The sequence below is a fragment of the Lygodium microphyllum genome, chromosome 3 (assembly GCF_053477565.2).
Source record: "Lygodium microphyllum isolate KBCC chromosome 3, Lygodium_microphyllum_v1.1.10, whole genome shotgun sequence".
NCBI classification, from domain to species: domain Eukaryota; kingdom Viridiplantae; phylum Streptophyta; class Polypodiopsida; order Schizaeales; family Lygodiaceae; genus Lygodium; species Lygodium microphyllum.
Genome location: NC_141137.1, coordinates 71,667,151 through 71,687,833, shown reverse-complemented (window position 1 = coordinate 71,687,833; position 20,683 = coordinate 71,667,151). Strand labels below are relative to the sequence as shown.

The 20,683-nt window shown below is 41.5% G+C and overlaps 1 protein-coding gene across 1 annotated transcript; it reads left to right on the top strand.

Annotated features, from left to right (window-relative positions):
• The first annotated feature begins 6,085 nt into the window (after nt 1-6,085).
• Nucleotides 6,086-7,391, top strand: LOC148038491 (uncharacterized). Its single transcript, XM_087675257.1, has 7 exons — nt 6,086-6,114; nt 6,211-6,342; nt 6,444-6,620; nt 6,709-6,846; nt 6,930-7,020; nt 7,111-7,212; nt 7,305-7,391. The coding sequence occupies exons 1-7, from the start codon at nt 6,086-6,088 to the stop codon at nt 7,389-7,391; spliced, it is 756 nt and encodes a 251-aa protein (XP_087531383.1).
• The last annotated feature ends 13,292 nt before the right edge of the window (nt 7,392-20,683 follow it).

Sequence of the window (20,683 nt, the reverse complement as noted above, 5' to 3'; positions counted from 1 at the left end):
TCACTCCCTTTATTCTCTCTCTCTCTCTCTCTCTCTCTCTTTGCACATCTATCTGCTCTGCCGCCTCCGCTGCTCGTACACTACCAACCCCCGTTGATGTGGTCATACCACTGCCCCAGCCCACGCTATGTAACATGGCGCTCCAGCGCTGCCAGGCCCACAATGCCGCTGAGAGGCAGAGAGGGTCCGCCTGCTGTAGTCGCTGCCACCGTCGCTTGCGTATAACCTCCCCCACCTGTGCTGCCTGAAGAGGCGCTCCTGCGCTACCGGCTCACAGTGGCGCTAGGATATGACAACCTCCGCCGCTCATACGACGCAAGCCTCGCCTGATGTGGCCACTCTCGTACCACCACCCTTGCCAACGCTGCGTGATGTGGCACTCCTGTGCTGCCGGCCCCATAGTGCCGCTAAGAGAAAGGAGAGAGAGAGGGTCTGCCCACTGTGGTCGCTGCCTCCGTCGCTCATGTGTTACTACGCCAGCCCCGCTTGATGTGGCCGCTCGCGTACCACCACCCCCGCTAGCAGTGCGTGAGGTGGAGCATGCGTTGCCAGGCCTAATGTGAGAGAGAGAGGGGGAGAGAAAGAGAGAGCTATGAGTGGTGAGGAGGATGACAACCCCACCGACACTCACTCCTGGCTGTCTTTCCCGACCCGATCTCCACGCTGCACGCGACCATGTCGCGCCCCTCAGCACTAACTCCGACGGGGTCATTATGACCTCGGGGAGTTGGGATCAACGGCTCACGTTGATCCCCCTCCTCACGACCACGGCCCCATCGTCGATCTCACGAATGATTAAACCCATCCTCCTTTGGTCATCCCGCCCGAGATCATAAACCAGACCCCCCGGAAAAGTGCGCCGTTGATTGGCCGTCTCCTACGTGTCTGGCATGCGAACTGGAGCGCCTTAACTCCTCATTATTGGAAGGGGCCCCGCAGAATGTGCCGCCACCGTTGAACAGGGTGATATCACACCCTGGGAACATGCGAAGTCCCAGATGCTCCTTCATCCCTCCCATTTGCACCGTCTTCAAAAATTCGTGAGCTCTCTCTCTCTCATACCCCATGGGACTCATACTCTGCGGCTCATCCCTCCCAGCGAGCTCACATCCGTCAGCACTCTGCGGCCTCATCCCTCCCAGCACTCTGCGGCTTCATCCCTCCCAGCACTCGCCGACGACTTCATCCCTCAACTCTCTGCGGCTTCATCCCTCCCAGCTCGACGGCTTCATACCAACTCGGCGGTTGGTTCCAGAGTTTCGAGACCCACCCACGGACCCATTCGGACACGAGCTAGTCTTCATCCACGTCAGCATCTCCCAAGTCGGCGTGGTTGTCTCTCCCAGAGTGCGCATCCCATGCCCATTCGGATGCGTGCTGGCCTTTATCCACAATAGCATCTCCCAAGTCAGCGTTTTTTGCTCGGTGAGACAGTTCGGCGTCTCCAGTTTTGTATGCGCCTCCGTCTTCATCCCTCCCACAGTCGGTGAGACCGTGACTCAGGAGGCTGCAGTGTGACCGTGACTCAAGAGGTTGCAACATCTCGGGAAGCCCAATCATCTTCATCAGCGTGACGCGTGTGTGGGAGGCACTATCTCCCGTCTCAGGCTCAATCCTTTTGTAAACTTTCACAACAATCTCAAAATAATGCTCTCTTTGGATGCAAGCATAACTCCTGTTGGAAGAGTTTGTTGATTATTATCTATGTTGCTTACGTCGCAATCAATTTGCAATTAAAATATGTGCTCTGTCTGATACGTGTCCGTGCCTAAGTGTGATAATCATGCATGCATTTCCTATAAGCTTTTATATTCGATTGATATATAATGTTATACTGTGGCTAATATATATATGAACCCAATAAATGAATGTGAGAATAACAAAGGGAGTTACAACTCTATTTATGTCACTAAGCTTACAATCATCACTTAGCATTCAACCTCTTTTGAACCATGCCACTTTGTGGAGAATGGGTTGCGCAAAAAATTTAAGATAACCAAAAAGGAAAGCTAAATCAAATTCAAGTTTCTAAGATAAACTATGATGCATGTGCAAATTGTGAAAGTGGTTTTGGGCTCAAGCTTTGAGGAGGTCACAACTACATGTTTTCATAATTTAATTATTCAAGCACTACTTTCCTTTTTGTTTTTCTAAGAAAATTAATGGTCTTAGATTTAAATAGCTATTGGTACACCACAATAAATTAGCTCTACTTCTCTAAAGTTTGGGCAAGAGAGAATACCCTTGCCAATTACATGTGGTTGTAGAACCTCAATCTTGGTTCCAGCCACATTAATGAGACTATCCTTGATGTAGTTGCAAGCCCACCAATCATCACTTTTAGCTTTTTCCATGCCCCAAAATCTACTTAATGGTCAAATTTGGCAATTAATACATGTGCAAAGCACAGATCTACCTATAGATCATCTATATAGGTCAAATTTGGCGAGTATTGGGAATTGTATGAATGTGTTGAGTCTCAATCCTTCACAAAAATTATTGATTGGAATCCTATAAGAAGCCCAATAACCATGTTACAATGTCAAAATATATATTTGCACTAGGAATAATAAGGCAAGGCACTAGTACTTGGAAGTGTTGTAGTGAGGTGATAGCTTGGTGAAGAATTGTAACATTAGAGGTTTCTGACCTACTATTGATAGCCTGCCGATTTTTTGAATAGAGCTTTTTTATTGTTACTAAATTGAACACATCTAATCGTTAGATTGGATGTGGCATCCACCATTGGTCATAAATCATGACATATTCTATATTTGGTCTTTCATCAAGCATGTCCACAAAAGTTTAGTAGGTTATCAACTTCTATATTTTTTCATCGAGCATATTCTATATTTTTTTATGGATTATCCAATGGTTATCAACTTCTCACTTTTTGTTGTTTTGTGACATGGATTATCCAATGGTTATGAGTAGGTGCGCACGCTTTCACCTCTGGCAAATGGCTCCACGCACTCGCAGCCATCCTTCGTCGGATGTCCATTCGCGAAAAAATACCAGAGTAAGATGCCCTTTTTAATATTTGTTTAGGGTTTTCTTGACGTTCATTATTGATTTCTCACATATTGTGTAGTTCCGTTTCTTTTTTTTAGGTTGCATCATCTCCTCGACGTACTCGTAGAGGGGCTCGGGCAGCAGGCGCGTCTCAGACATCCATTGAAAGAGAAATGCCGAGCTACTCTCAGGTAAGTGTTTATCCTACTTTCCGTTGTTAGTAAGCATACTCCTAAGATGTGATACTTATAAATAGAATGTCACTTTACATGGGAAAACCCACCATACATTGAGATCACACTAGCTGATGGGTCTCTTGCCCGTCAATGCCGTGTTGACATTCTCTATCCGAAAAGACATGTCAACATAAAGAGACGAGCAAGGATGATACAGCATCTGAAGGATGAGCATGGTATCCATTATGATATTCCATGTCGAAAGACCGGCCGTCCCATAGGCGCACAACATGCTCGTCATCCTGTTGGTGCTTGGCACCGCCAGGCAGAGTCTCGGTTCTCTAACCTTGAGCGAAAGTTGAGTTTGGCCCGAAGTAAGTACGAGAAGACTCAGCATGCGAGAGCGAGCTCATTATGGGACTTACTCGAAGATGCTGAGCGTACCATGGACAGGCAGGAGTATGTGGAGGCATTTGTGAATAGACAAATGGGCAAATATGACTCCAAAAGAGATGAGCGTGTGCGGAGAACGCAGAGTCGAATAGCGGATGGCTACCAAAAACATGTAAGTCTCTTACCTGATATTGTTTATTCTTATATAGTGTCATATGCAAATGCAATTTTATTACCTTGGCCTTAAGTTTATCATTTTTTTAATATGTATATACACTCACAAGTTGCCTTCTTTAGAAACGACCTCGCACACGAGAGTATGAGGATGTGCCTCATATTGATGATGAGGGTCAAGTCCTAGACCACCATGCGGAGTTGCAAACAGTGGAGCGTAACTTCCAGATGGACCTGGATAGCTTATTGCAGGCTGGTCCTCCATCCACTGGCGATGTTATGGACTCCCAGGTTAGTTTATCACAATTTTGTGGCTTTTGGTTATGGTTATGGTTCAGGTTAGTTTATGGGCATTGTGTAGTTAGGATTATGTTTATGGTTATTGTTTATGGTTATTGTATAGTTCATGGGCATTGTGTAGTTAGGATTATGGTTATGGTTATTGTTTATGCTTATGGTTCTGGTTATGGCATTGTTTGTTGTGTAGTTTATGGGCGATGTGTAGTTAGGATTATGGTTATGGTTATTGTTTAAGGTTATGGTTATGGCATTGTTTATGTTTATGGCTATGGGCATTGTGTAGTTAGGATTATGGTTATGGTTATTGTTTATGCTTACCGACTTTGACATTGTTTATGGTTATGGTTATGTTTGTGGCTATAGGCATTGTTTGTTGTGTAGTTTATGGGCATTGTGTAGTTAGGATTATGGTTATGGTTATTGTTTATGCTTATGGTTATGGCATTGTTTATGGTTATGGTTATGTTTATGGGCATGTTTGTTGTGTTTATGGCTATGTTTATGGTTATGTTTATGCTTATGGTTATGGCATTGTTTATGGTTATGGTTATGTTTATGGGCATGTTTGTTGTGTTTATGGCTATGTTTATGGTTATTGTTTATGGGCAAGGTTATTGCATTGTTTATGGTTATGGTTATGTTTATGGCTATGGGCATTGTGTAGTTTATGGGCATTGTTTATGGTTATTGTTATGTATATTATGGTTATTGTTATGTATTTTATGGTTATGGTTATTGTTATGTATATTATGGTTATGGTTATTGTTTATGGGCAATGTTATTGTATTGTTTATGGTTATGGTTATGTTTATGGCTATGGGCATTGTGTAGTTTATGGGCATTGTTTATGGTTATTGTTATGTATATTATGGTTATTGTTATGTATTTTATGGTTATGGTTATTGTTATGTATATTATGGTTATTGTTATGTATTTTATGGTTATGGTTATTTTTATTGTTTATGGGCAAGGTTATTGCATTGTTTATGGTTATAGTTATGTTTATGGCTATGGGCATTGTGTAGTTTATGGGCATTGTTTATGGTTATTGTTATGTATATTATGGTTATTGTTATGTATTTTATGGTTATGGTTATTGTTATGTATTTTATGGTTATTGTTATGTATTTTATGGTTATTGTTATGTATATTATGGTTATTGTTATGGGCATTGTTTATGGTTATTGTTATGTATTTTATGGTTATTGTTATGTATTTTATGGTTATTGTTATGGGCATTGTTTATGGTTATTGTTATGTGTTTTATGGTTATTGTTATGGGCATTGTTTATGGTTATTGTTATGTATCTTATGGTTATTGTTATGTATTTTATGGTTATGGTTATTGTTATGTATATTATGGTTATTGTTATTGTTATGTATATTATGGTTATTGTTATGTGTTTTATGGTTATGGTTATTGTTATGTGTATTATGGTTATGGTTATTATGGTTATTGTTATGGGCATTGTTTATGGTTATTGTTATGTGTTTTATGGTTATTGTTATGTATTTTATGGTTATTGTTATGGGCATTGTTTATGGTTATTGTTATGTATCTTATGGTTATTGTTATGTATCTTATGGTTATTGTTATGTATTTTATGGTTATGGTTATTGTTATGTATATTATTGTTATTGTTATTGTTATGTATATTATGGTTATTGTTATGTGTTTTATGGTTATGGTTATTGTTATGTGTATTATGGTTATGGTTATTGTTATGTATATTATGGTTATTGTTATGTATATTATGGTTATTGTTATGTGTTTTATGGTTATGGTTATTGTTATGTGTATTATGGTTATGGTTATTGTTATGTATATTATGTTTATGGCATTGTTTATGGTTATTGTTATGGCATTGTAGGGCGAGGGGAGTAAGCGCTTCACGTCGCTCCTCCTATCACCTCGACCCACCCCTATCACCATCTCCTCCTCTCTTGAGTATCCAAGTGACGCTCCCCATTGCATATTCACAATTGGATGCAATTCGGTTGACACCAAGGTGAATGGCTCTCCTGTCAAGATGAAGGGGCAAAAAAGTGCCACCTCAAGGTGCGTTTTTTTTAAATGCAATGCTTTCATTGTGTTGTATTTCTTGTACTTGTGATTGGTTGCATTGTGTGTGGTTGTTTTTTGGTATTATTTTAGGTTAGAGACTTCCGCAAATATCGAGTTCGTGTCTCTATGCTCAAAGCTCCGTGTGGATGTCGACTGGGCTTTGTTGGATGCATTGCGGTGCGTGGAGGAGGCATCCACCCGTACTATGAATTTGTTCACCATGTAAGTTTGTTAAACTAGTTATAGCTCTATTGGTTGTTGCCTGATGATTAGGACTAGGGGTTTTGTTATTCTACTGAACTAATTTGTGCTTTTATTCATAGTTGGATGGAGTATTTGATGCCGAGAGAGCATGTCCATGATGTATGCTTTGTGGATAGTCTGTGGTTTCCATACATCAATATGGTTGAGCCACAAGACGATAGCGTTTCGTTGAGGAATTACTTTGATAGTTGTGATCCCACGATGTCCACATTTATCTTTCTGCCTGTGCTTGTGAGGTTTGTAGTCCCTTTATGCATACTTATTGTAAATGCTTTATCATAGCCCTTTGATGCGCTAGTTTTAATAGCATTCTTTGATGTGCAGGTCACATTGGTGTCTTTTTGTGGTCTTCAACCCTTTGCTAAGAAGGGTTGAAAAATTACCTAGTGATCATGGAGCCATCCTATGCCTTGACTCCTTGGAATGCACTGATTTCACGGCATGTCTACCTTATGTGCACAGGTATCCTAACATTCTATATGCATCCATGCTTTACGTTGTGTCACATATGTATTATGTTCATCTCTTTTGTGTCTATGTTTCAGGGCCGTGTTTGCACTATCGAGGCTTTGTACTGACCCAGTATGCGCAAGGTTTTTATTGGACGTGGAGAAAATGAAGCTCATCCACATTAAGGTATGTACTAAGAATGTGATAGTAATACTATCACTTAGAGATGTAACATAGAGAAGTTAACATAAAGATGACTATAATCCCTTTTCGCAGGCCCCTCAACAGACAAATGCGGTGGATTGTGGATTTTATGTGATGGCTTTCATAAGACTACTCATCAAGGGTGGTGTGGTTGGGAAACCAACCAAAAACTGGGTAAGCCTATACTGGTATAAGTGCTTTTGCTATGCGGCTTTGAATGGTCTTGTGTGCATACGTCAATCCATAATCAACTTTTTGTATTGCAGTTAACTAGAAAATGGTTCAATGCCACCTACGTTACCACTTTGAAGGAGGACCTTTACCAGTGGGCACTTGGAGTGTTGGAGAGGTGATCTTGTGTGGTTTTACTTGATTTGTGATATTTAGCTAGATTGTGGCAGTCATGGACTTATGGTCTCACTTATGGTCATGTACTTGGTTTGCGGCAGACATGTACTAAGAATTGAACTCATGCATCTTTTTGAACTCATGCATCTTTTTGAACTTATGGTCGTTATATTATTCTGATTCTTTGTGTGGTTTAGAAATCATTAATTGATCTTATCTCTCTCTCTCTCAAATTGACCTTTGGAACATGAATTGAACTCATAAACATTTGCTTCTTTGGTTGTGTAGTCACTAATGATTCAATGTTACTAATCTCACGATTTCATTGCACCATAGCACTTCGTTACATTATTCCATAGGATGTGTGGTTTAGAAATCATTAATTTGTTAAAGTGTGTTCCATCTAGATACTTTTCATTTTGGAGTGCATCTTTTTGGCATATATGACTAGAAAAAAAAGTCACTAACATCTTGAATTGACCTTTGGAACATGAATTGAACTCATAAACATTTGCTTCTTTGGTTGTGTAGTCACTAATGATTCAATGTTACTAATCTCACAATTTAATGTTACTAATCTCACGATTTCATTGCACCATAGCACTTCGTTACATTATTCCATAGGATGTGTGGTTTAGAAATCATTAATTGATCTTATCTCTCTCTCTCTCTCAAATTGACCTTTGAAACATGAATTGAACTCATAAACATTTGCTTATTTGGTTGTGTAGTCACCAATGATTCAATGTTACTAATCTCACGATTTCATTGCACCATAGTATTTCGTTACATTATTCCATAGGATGTGTGGTTTAGAAATCATTAATTTGTTAAAGTGTGTTCCATCTACATACTTTTCATTTTGGAGTGCATCTTTTTGGCATATATGACTAGAAAACAAAGTCACTAATATCCAGTAAGTGTTTCATCTCATTAATTCATAGTAGCCCTTTCAATAGAGTTACTACACACACACACACACACACACACACTCCTCTCTCTTAGTTGGTGCTACACACATGAATAACAAAATATAACATAGCTTCAACTTGCTTTATCACATGTGTCAACTATGCTTCCCAACAATGCACCCATCATTACTAACTTAAGCTATCAATATTTGCGCAACTCTTTAAATATGAAAGCATGTCACATTTGGATTACATGAACATGTAGTGATAAGAAATAACCTGTTGGATGTGTTGCCAAATATACACACTAATTTCTAAATAGAATTCCAATGTATGTAGCACACGCCGCATGCCTTGAGTAACACCTTGTCTATTGGAGACAACCTTGCTCTAAACGTGGAGAAAAACCTGAATGGGGTAGTATTTTTCATCATCAAGTGCATTTCTACCAAGAAAAAGCTCATTCGAGCACATTTTGATAACTAGTACATTGTCCTACTAACACATTCCTTAGTGATTGCTAGGTATTACTATGAAAGAGTGCCCAAAGATGTTTGGTAGTTACTTATTGACAAGCCCCTTCAAATCCCTAGACAAATACGAAACATTACGAATTGTCAAAAGAATGGAAGTCTCCAACATCCTTCATAGAATATATCAAAATAAAATGGCACGAAAAACAAAAGAATGCAAATGGGAGAGAGTCTTGCACAAAGTGTAGTAGTATAAGATAAGTTTGAACAACAATCAAAGGTTGAGTAATTATCTTTTAGGATCCAACAATAAACAAAACTTCTCATTATCTCTACAAAAAACAGACATTGAAGCACTAAAGCTCTTTACAAGCCCTTTGCTTGGGTGTAAGAGAGGGTGTAGAGAAGAAAGGAGTTAGGATGCCACTTTTTTTTGGGCAAGGAGTCTCCATTGTTGGCTTTGTGGTAGCATTAGCTTTCCCCTATGTACCAACACCAACTCCCACATGCCCTTTACTTGCAAAGTTTTCCCATGGTTTCCAAAGGGGAAGGGGGGTACCTTATAAGACACGTAACATATCATGTGAGCTCAAAAGAAAGGGTATTTTATTTAGTAAATTTTATAGGATTATATTTACAAAATGAAAATTTTAATCATAATTTGAGAAAAATATGTGAGTTAGTAAAATAGAAGGGATTAATTTATGGACTTATAGCCTATTAAAAATGATATTTCTTAATATCCTTTCTTGAAGACGCATTATATAGATGTTTTCTTATAGGTGCACACCCCAATTGTGATTCCTAGAATACTTCTAATTTAATTTCTTCTTCATTTGCATTAGTGTGAAGTATCCATCAAGATCAAGGTATAAATCCTCCTCTATCTCCAAACATTTCTCCTCCTATACACCCTTCACTATAGTCTTTATAGAGTCCATCTCTTTGTTTGACACACTCATCTTATTTGTGCCCTTCACCTCATGTGTAGCTTGTTTGAAACCTAGCTCTTTTCCTTCATCCATACTATGTGTCTCCATAGCTAGCTGTTCCTTTCCTTCATGATCTAGCTAGGTGTTCCCTTCCTCTAGAGGAGCTTATAGACTATTTACAATATCTAACTCAAATGCATATCTTAAATGAACTTCTAGGATTTGTTGAGTAGTCATGACCAAAATTTTCTCATGAACTGGCTACTTCTCACCACACAAATCATCCATCGTTGAAAAGTATCCTAATGTGACTATTGTGTCTTCTTTGAAGTCTTTCTCTAGCTTGCAAGAAAAGGAGAAGTCCCCCTATGACTAGGCATGCCATACTTAGTATAAAAGAATGGAAGATGTAGAATGAACTTACATTTAGATATTATTCATTAGCAAGAGTTTGAGATCACTTTCTAGACCTTTAGTGGGAGGAGAGAGAGCATGCTCCACCAATGAGGAGAACGCTTCCATTATGGACCTTTTTTTTTGGCATTTTTCAAAAATCATTTTTCCATTTTTGAAATTGTTAGTTTTATTGAAATGGCTCAAGTAGTTGTCACTTTCTAGAAATAAAGTTAGTTTTGCTAAGATAGATTAAAGTGATTGCCATTTTCCAATAATAATGTTTTGTTAGACATTTCTCTTTGTTGAGGCAAAAAGAAGGTGGCAGAATCCTTTTATTTAAAATCTTTTGGTGTTCATTTCCTCTTCTCTTCCCTGTAGTCGACATCCATGGGAGTTCCTCTTTGTTTTCTCTCCACTCCATTGCATATGTCTACTCTTCATCTTCCTACTCCATGGAGGTGTGTGCTCGGTGCCAAAAACTTAATGTTTCCATCAAGTCCATAGTCACTTATAATATGCTCAAAGAGCAAGAAAAATGGGTTCCCTTGACCATAACAAAGGAAATTTTGATAATCATGCAACAAAATAACCAGAAGAGATCCTCGACAAGCCAACCCTTTCTTCTCATGTTGGATGTGTAGGTAACAGATTTTAGGCTCAATGGCTCCAAGAGAACAATCAAAGAAATGCATGTGCAATATGTTATCATGCATAAGGAGCTTTCACCTTGAGCCTAATTCCTCCAATCTCCCTCTTCATAGACCCAACTATTAGTGCAATCTAGTTGTGTTTACTTTTTTATATAAATGAAGGTTTGTGTTTCTTATTCATCTTGTAATTGATAAGACTACATGATATTAACATACTTATTTCCATCAAGCCTCGAAGAGTGGTAGCTAGTGAAATGTGTAATAGGTGTTTGAGAATCCATACACACCTCCTTTGTTGATGAGGAGCTTTACAAGGGGAGAACCAAAGCAACATTGGCTGAAAGGGGCATATTCCATGTGCATATTATGACAATTGAGGAAGGACATACATAATGAAGACATCCAACTTCCTACTTTGTTTGACTTCTACATTAATAATAAAAAGGTACATTGTTATTTTTATTACCTATTTTGCTTTACATTCATATGATCAAAGGATTTGTTTGCATCATAGTATCTCTAATTAATCTCTCTTGATGTCTACTAGGTCCTAACAAGAAAGAAAAATAGCATTACATACAAAGAGATAACAAAAAATACCATACATTTGCGTTAGAAAGCCATTAGTTTGTCTTCTGCACCTATATTATAGAGGCCATTACATATGCCTTTTCCACATAAGAAACACAAACATTTAAGGTGCCTTTTGGGCACAAGAAATACAATATTACCAAAAAATTGCAATCAACAAACCTAGCAATATGAATGCGAATCCTTTTTTGCATTTTGATTTCTCTCATTGTAGTGTAAAATTGTACAATGTGTTGAAAGGATGAGCGATTGCAAATTTATAATTCCCCTCAATGGTAGGGGTCAAAAGATCGATCGAGAGGGCAACAACAACTTGTCCAATGAGGTTGTTGTGGGGCAACGATGGCAGGTTTAGGATTGGCAGTGAGGTTGGAATTGGGATTGGTGACAAGATCAAGGTTGGGTTTGCAATTGGGAGGGTTGATGTGTGGTAGTTTCCTCTGTATCATGCCATAAAGATTCCAATCTATCTCCCCTTGCCCAACTCCTTGTAGGCACTCATTTAATGGTTGTGGACACCTCTCCATAGCCACCCTAGATTGTATCCATTCTATGACTTTTGCCATGTTGGCTTCAAATTTCCATTTGGCCCGTTCATACTCATGCATGATCAATAACTCAACTTCTTCAATCTAGCACCGCCTTTGCACTTTCTCCCTATCTATTTCATCTCCTTGAAACATCCCCTCCAGGTGGTATTGGGCAATGCGAGCTACAATGAACCAAAGGGTGATGATCTTGAAAATTTTAACATCAAAATCGGAGTAGCTCTGTATATTAATATCCTGCATCAAAAAAAAAGTTACAAAATGCGAGGTTTGATTGGCAAAAATAAGCTTACATTGTAGAAACTGCTCACATTTGGAAGATTAAATATAGTGTTGAGGATAAAAAACGTGTTGAGGCATGTTCTCCACCCATGAGTGATGTCTTGATTGGGGACTCGAACAATTCGTGTATTCATGGTACCCACAAGGTCCTCTTGATTAGCAAGAAGACCCTCTATGTAGCCTGGCCTCCAAGTTTATTCTCGACAACACCTTCAAATAGCACAAACTAACCTAAAAGGAGAGATATGGATACTTACTATCAAGCTCTTCTCTGATAGCCTCTACTTGTAGTGTCTTAAAATAACATATATTTATCTGCATATTATATAATATGAGACTCCAATGTTCCTTATTGAATCATCGAACAATATAAGAATTCCAAAGCACTAGCACCAAAACTAGGATAGAAGAAGCTAGTGAATGCAAACAAGCAATGCTCTTTATCAAGCACTTACTACTCATGATAAAAAATGAAAACGGCTCGCATATCATCAATCCTCATATAAGAAAAACCCCTCAAAAGTATGAGCTATGATTCTTGATTGTCTTCTAGAGCCCTTGACATTAGCAGATCAAGATAATATATGAAATTGTGCAAGGGCAGTGGCAGCAAAGTTACAACATCGCTATAAAAAATAAGGGAAGTCTAAAAAGATGATTAAAGTAACATACCTAATGAGATCAAGGATAAAGATGCCCATAAAACAAACAATAAGAACTTACTATTGTAGAGTAATCATGATGCAGTCGATCAACACTTCTTCATTAGGATGAGAGAGCACCTGAATGTCGAGAGTGTTGAGCTCAACTTGCACTTGTTGCCCTCTCAAGGATATAATAGCTTGGGTGGAGGGATCTATGCTTGACATGATGGCCACACACTCAGGAAGGATAGTGTCAGTCTCTCTATCAATAACATGCCCCTCTATTGAAACTGGTTGGTAAGCTCTATTATGCTGTATGCTCGCGTAGTGAATGCCGGAAGGTCCCCAAGAACAATGGAACTCTACTTTTTGCACAAATTATAAGGTAAAAAGCATGAACGACAAGAGCAAGAGACCAATTGGGTGCAATCTCCCCCCATGCCTTGTGTGAGCGCTCCACAAAGCATGTATTTTTTTGTATTATTCATCTTCATGCTCAAATAATAGCCCAAATTACAAAATAGCAAGCTTTTAGCTTTTGAGTTTGCTTTAACACAAAATAGGAATAAAGCTAATGGACGGTGCCCAAAGAGTCTGGCATGCCCAATACAATGTCCAAATAGAAATAACATGACCGTGCACCCATGCACATACAAAATAATAATAAATAATCGATGCCTTAATAAATAGGCATGACAAAATATAGGCGTGGCGCCTATCAAAATATAATCCATAAATCGAATACTCGCTAAGACCAATTGTATTAGATGTAGAGGATAGGGACTATGTGCGAAAGAGGTGGGGGCTAGTAGCTAGTAAGGCTCGGGCTTGGGCATTTGGGGCTGGGGTTGGGGCTCATGGGGAAAGTGTAATTGGGCTTGGGGCAAGGGCTAGGTCTGGGGTTTAAGGCTAGGATTGGGGCTCATGAGACAGGGGCACTTGGGGTTGGGGCTCGTGCGGTGGGGGTACTTGGATGACCTAGGGTTGGGGTTAGGGTTGGGATTGGGGCTCCTTGGGCAAGCTGGGCAAGCTCACGGAGCTTAGCAAGTTGGGGCTCTATCTAGGGATCAGAACAAGGCACTGCTCATGCTCTTTGTAAGCATTGATGAGCTTTGGCAGGATTTGTCCTAAACTTGAGCCCTTCTGTGGTTAGTGCTCTTTGTGAGCATGTGTTCTCATCTCATGTCTATCGGGGATCTCGACCTAGGTCATCATCAATGAAGAGGTGGGAGAGTAATAATTGCATGCATGCAATAGTCTGAGATCTCCATAATATTTAGGAGCATGTCATCATACAGGAGTTGCAAGTGGCATAGGCTGTTGAAATCTTTGGGCGGCATGACCATCACCTTATGGGCATGGGCTACAATAATATACGTGTCTTCAAAAAATTTGATGAGAAAGTATTTAGCAATCTCTTGAAGTGTGAGAATTGCTAAGATAGTGCATCACAAGTCTATGGCCTAGTGATTATAGATTTTTTGGACCAAACTTTGAAAGGGTAGGTGTGGTATTACACTTTGCATGCACATCTCTGTCTTGCACAGCTCCCTAAGAACTATGGATGAGCGTGATATCTTTTGCTCCTTCCATGAGAGGGACCCTTGTGTGCAATAAACCTTGAAACATAAACCCTAATGAGTCATCACGGAGATACAAAAAGTTAAAAAAGGGACCTTGGGAATAGCAATGTAACTAAAAGGGATAATCGTACTAACTCCTAGAGGAACCGTTGACCATAAAGGTGTATCTAGCATTACCAAGGGATCGCTCAAAAGGGCTTTAGGATTTGAAACTTCGGCATGACACCCTCTCATATTACACTCTTTCACTCTTGATCTCCTAATATCATGCCAGCTCTCTTGTCTCTCTTGTGTCTACTCTCGACTAGCTCCTACTTCACCCCTACACACTTAATCTCCTTCAATCATGCCAAGTCTCTTGCTCTCTCTTGCATCTGTTGTCGACTAGCTCTTGCTTCACCCCTACACTCTCTCATTGCAATAGAGGCATAGCAGATCAAGGATCTCTAATCAAGTGACAAACATCGATGCTTTATGCAAGATGCCATCCAACAAGGTAGTAGGTGTGGGCTATTTCTAACATCAACTATTTCTAACTAAACTAAATAACAATTTCATACATCTAGATGCTCATTAAAGGGACATGTAGCTTCCTAAAGCGAATGCCCTCAAAGGCTTGTTTGTGACCCTCATGGTGTAAATCCACAATGGGTCACTACCAAGTGAGAGGGGCCTCCCTTGAGTGGAGAGTCATCATATTGCTCTCTAATGACCATGGTGTGGGTTGAGCCCTGAACTAGGTACTAAAAAGTCAGGGAAGCCTCTCCTATTCACCCATATTCGATCACAGGGAGACTCTAGTTGTGGAGGGTATCCATGTCCAGTTGTGGAGGCCCTTGTATCACTTGGTGGTGACCCTCATCTGTGGTGAAGCTTGCATGGATCACCACCAAGAAAGGGAGGTCCCATAACTGTAGGGGGCCCATGTCCCTTGGTGATAACCCTCATGTGTGATGAAGTCCACATGTTTCACCCCAAGCAATAGAGGCCCCTTCCACTTGTTGCGGAGGGATCTCATATCCCTTACTAGTGATCCTCATGTACTATGAAGTTTGCATGGGTCACCACACCAACCGAGGGAGAACCCCTTCCATTGTGGGGAGACCTTGTATCACTTGCTATTGACCCTTGCATCGTGCGTTGAGTCCTTATGAGTTACCAACAAGCAAGGGAGGTCTCTCTCACTTGCAAAGAGACCCATATTACTTGGTAGTGACCCTCATGTGCCATATGTTGAAAGATAAGCATGGGAACTCTCCTTACACTAGAGAGGATAAGGGTAGCTAGGTGTAAATGGACTGGAGGATAGGGGACACCCTAACCCTAACTCCTCCAAAGGCTATATAAACAACCTAAAGTGTACATACTCAAGTAGAGGAGAGTGTACTAGTTGTACCTTGAACAACTAACTAAACAAGATCTTGTTCTTGTACTTGAGCTCTCTCTCTCCCTCTTGTGCACACTCTCTCATGATTCTAACTCTGATTTGCAACATGGTATCAGAGCCATCTCTAATCCCTCTACTTCCCTTAGCCTCTTTACACATCTAAGTGCACAAGAAGGACTCTTGCCATCTTTGTTACCTTCTTTTCCACCATAGCCAGCTAGACCCCCTAACCTTGGAGGAGCTGGTGTGAGAAAAAGAGGCAATATTAGCTCCTTATTTCTTCTGGAGACTTCATCCTCAGCTTAGGGCACTCCAGCATATCGCATCTCTCATTGACATTGGACGACATGGAGGGCAGCATTGCAATAAATGTAGAAATCGGTGCAGTTCTGACAATGTGAAGTCCCAAAGCTTGGCGCGGCCTATAGTAGGCGCAATAATGGCGACAACCATGGGGCTTTGATAGGCCCCCAAGAGGGCTATCTCCACCCAAGAGGGTTCCCAAAAATTCTTACTCTATTGCTCCCATAGAGTCAAACCCTAATTATGGGTTTCATGGCAGCCATAGCCACAAGCTTGAAAGCTTGACCTTCTTGTTCTTTTCATCTTCTGCTGTCACTAACAATGATTTTAGTCATTGAATTATCTCTTCAAGAGTCAGTTACCAACCTAGGAACTCCATTTTAGAGGTTCTTTCACTTGGTAGGGCATCACCAAGCTCATCAAGACCGACATCTACCATCTCCAGTAGCATAAACTAGAGATGAGTGCTTGTAAGCACTAAAGCACATTGCTCAATCATTTTGCTACTGGTTATTACACAATCTAAGTATTTTCATCAAAAAATTAAAACCATTAAGTGTTCCACTTCATTTTGTAAGGCTATGTGTACAACTATAAACACATAGACCATCATATCCTAAACTTGTGTTGCTTGCTGCATATCATGTGTGGTTTCTTTCAAATACCTTGGTCAATGAAATCAGAGAGATGAGTGTCATTGTACTCTCCTCAGAGTCATCAACAACAAGCATTGAAATCATAGACCATCTTTGTCCAACACAAAGTTCATGAAAAAATGAAGTGCAATAAATGTAAAAAGATCGGGCATATCACAAGTAAGTGTCCTAGTGTTCCAGAAGTACCTAAGGAATTGGAGGCCAACTTTGCCTCCCAATCCACAGATGACCTACTCTTTTGAGTCTTGTAACACTCTCTACCTATAACCTTCTGTTGTAGCCTGATTTATAAAGGCATCTCATTGTGAATTAAGGGGAGGCATCCTATCATGCTTTATCCAATGCCACCTGGCATTGAGGGGGGTGTTGAAAGATAAGCATGGGAACTCTCCTTACATTGGAGAGGATAAGGGTAGCAAGGTGTAAATGGACTGCAGGACAGGGGAAACCCTAACTCTAACTCCTCCATAGGCTATATAAATAGCCTAAAGTACACACTCAAGTAGAGGAGAGTGTACTAGTTGTACCTTGAAAAACTAATTAAACAAGATCTTGTTCTTGTACTTGAGCTCTCTCTCTCCCTCTTTTGCACACACTCTCACGCTTCTAACTCTGATTTGCAACACCATAAAGCCCACACGGGTCACCACCAAGTGAGGGAGGACCTCCTAGTTGTGGAGAGACCTCATATCCTTGGTACTAATCTTTCTATACGTTGAAACATGCATGGGTCACCACTAAGCGAGGGAGGACCATCCCACCTGTGCGAAGAGATCCCATATTGATTGCTAGAGGCCATCGTGTGCCATGAAGCATACGTGGGTCACCACCAACTGAGGGAGGCACCTCCAACTTGTGAAGAGACCTTGTATCACTTTGCAATGACCCTCATGTGTGTTGAAGCCTACATGGGTTGCCACCAAGCAAGGGAGGATCCTCACACTTAAAGAGAGACCCTATATGTTAACCCCAACACGAAGAAAACAAAAGGAAATAAAAAAGACGCAGACAAAGGCGGAAAAAGGTAGCCTGACAGAAGAAAGAAGAGGAGAAAAGGCCAAAAGAGCAAGGGCAATCTTAAAAAGCCCAAGGCAAATGCAAAAGGGGAAAGGTGCATTTTAAAGTACAAAGGCGCACCCTAAAATCTTGTAAAAGAGTGCCAAGCGATGGAAAATCCGGAAAGCTAAAATAGAAGACAAAGACAAAGGCCAAGGCAAAGAGAAATGGAAGACAAAGGCGCACAAAGGAAAGCGCAATTCAAATTTTTTGTAAAAAAGCGCAAGTGCATCATGGTTTAATTCAAGGAGCGCCCCGGGCTCTCACCCGGCATGCAATTTGTAAATGTAGACAAGCGATGGAAAGGAAGCTAGGAAAATAGAAGGACAATGAGAAAAAGGGCCTAGGCTATGGCCGCCCATGTAAAAAAGGGGAAAAGGGGATGACCGCCCAAAAAGGGATTTAGGGTTTTGTATATAAAGTTGAAAAGTGAATGAGAAGCTCATTCTTGTGTGTGGCAAAAAGTGGCTCTCCTCTTCTTCTTCTTCTTCTTCTTCTTCTTCTTTTTGCTTGCTTGAGCTTGTGCTTGAGAGAGGGAGTGTGAGAGTGTGAGGAAGTGAGTGTGTGAGGGTGAGGGACGGTGGGGTGGAGAAGCTCTCCATCTTCTCCTCTCTTCTTCTCTTCTCTTCTCTTCTCTTGTCTTGCTCGCGGCTATGGAGCTTGGAGTGTGGAGCTTGAGGATGGAGATTGCTTGAAGCTTGCACTTGGATCGTGGAGCTACCGGAGTGCGTGGGAGAGGAGGTAACTTGAATGGCATGGAGGTAAGCTCACTACACCCGTAGATATGGATGGCGTGTCAGCTATGTGAGAGGTAGCCATTAGTGCTTGGCTTGGAACACTTGAAACAATAAGTGGTCCGTGGGTCTTGGCGGTTGAGTGAAAGCTCCCACATTTTGGTTCCCTTGTTGCCGGGATCAACGGATTCAAGCCTTGAGAGCTTGCGCACTTCGAATCGAGCATCGAAGTAAGGGTTTTTCCCGAACCGATGCTTGAGATAGGTAGGAAGTGAGGGGGTTGAAGATGGTATTCGATCTCCTTGGCAAGTAGGTTTTTGGCTTTTTTGAGATTTATGTTGTGAGAGGAGTAGTGTAGGTATTTACTTTGTGATTTGGATGCATTAGAGTAGGAGAAAACAAAGAAAAACAAAGAAAATAAGCATTAGGGTTTACTATTGCAAAACAGGGCAAAACAGGGCAAAAAATCGTATAAAAAAGGGTAAAAAGCTCGCTTGTGATGCCTGAGATCGGCAAGTGAGTGATTGGGGGCATCAATACCATACCCGGGAAGGGGTATAAGGGCCAAGAGTGGCAAGGAAGGCCACATTGTGCATTGCAAGGTTTCAGGAGAGTAGGAGAGAAGAGGAAAGCTTTGTGAGTGGATCCGCTTCGATCTTATCATCCGAGAGATATTTGCCTAGCCCAGGTAATCCTACACCTTCCCCTACATGAGTAGGTCGGATCTGGAGCTGCTTGACTAGGGGGAAAGCCTCCAACACTCGGCACGACGAATTTTGTAAGGACCGACGAAAAAACGCGCCGCACTCGGCGTGTCCGAGTGACGGCGATTCTGGGCCGAGTCCCAGAATCGGCCCTCGGACCACCCGACTCGGCCCTCGGCCACTCAGTCCTCGGACCATTCGGCCCACTGCCACGTGAACACCCACCGCTCAGCCCGTTCGAATTTGAGCACTGGGACTAACTGGGAATTCGGCCCTCGGCCCTCCTGACTCGGCCACGGCCCACTCGATCCTCGGACATCTAGGTTCGGACTGGCCGATTTTGGCTTTCAGACAGTTACATGCGGCCCCCTCTACTCGGCCCTCGGACGGGCCGAATCGGGCACTCGGCCCCTGCAATTCGGACCAGCTGGGCCGAGTAAAATGTTTGATCAAATTCTCAGAAATTTAACCTGACCCAACTGGAGCTCAGCAGCGCAAACTGTCTAAAGTCCCTCTGAAGCTCGGAAGTCAATTCTGGCACTTCAATAGACGGAATCGTAGGGAGTAACCGCTTAACAGCTTGAAGTAGTCAGCAGCGAGACCCGGAGACCTAGATGCAAAACCCTACGTAGCAAAAATCTGATTGGCCAAAAACAACCAAGGCAACACATTAGAAAAACCCTGAACCTCGAACGTGACCCCAAGGGCTACATAGCCAAAGGCACATCACACACCCATCACGGGGTGAAAACTTAGAACATTAGTCAAACTTGACTAAACGGTATTTCAAATCACGGATGGCATTTATCGTAATGGCCCTACGAGCCGGGGGGAGACTACCCCCCCGGACCCCCGTAGAGGGGGCGGAGCCCCCTCCGCCCCCTCCGCACCTCCCCCAAGTAGGTTGGAGAGAAAACCACACTGCAACAGGTCCTCCAAATTAGACCCTAGTGTAGTAACGGCTCTACACAAACAGGGATTCTCACTGACAAAAGAACAACCAAAAGCCCATACGCGAACCGAGAGAAACAGAGACCCTACAACCTCAATGGGCCAATCTAGCCAACAAGGGCAAAAAGGCCACACTGCAAAAACACATATGTGTTGCATTCGGACTGCATCTAGTCAAAGCGGAAAGCAACAACATCAAGCTACAATAGCGAGAATGACTAGATGTGATAGTCCTGACAACAGATGCTCCTTGAATAGCACTGCACTGACGAGCCAAGACATTAGTGGAGAATCCACATCTGGTCGTGCAGTTGGGGACTCAAGGGCATTTGTCAGAAGGCTTAAATTTACAAGCCAAGACCCGGAAGATGAAGACATAGTACCACTTGCTTATCTTAGGGTCAAACTCACCGCAAAAATAGAGCATACTATCGATGCTCTAATTGATGAAGGAGCAGATTTTAATGTCTTGACCTATGAGGCATGGACCCTATTA

Bases quoted from the DNA above. Each gene is read 5' to 3' on its own strand.
- LOC148038491 (XM_087675257.1), top strand. From the start codon at position 6,086: ATGAAGGGGCAAAAAAGTGCCACCTCAAG. The intron at 6,621-6,708 runs GTTTGTAGTCCC...TTTGATGTGCAG, and splicing joins TTTCTGCCTGTGCTTGTGAG to GTCACATTGGTGTCTTTTTG. The intron at 7,213-7,304 runs GTAAGCCTATAC...TTTGTATTGCAG, and splicing joins GGAAACCAACCAAAAACTGG to TTAACTAGAAAATGGTTCAA.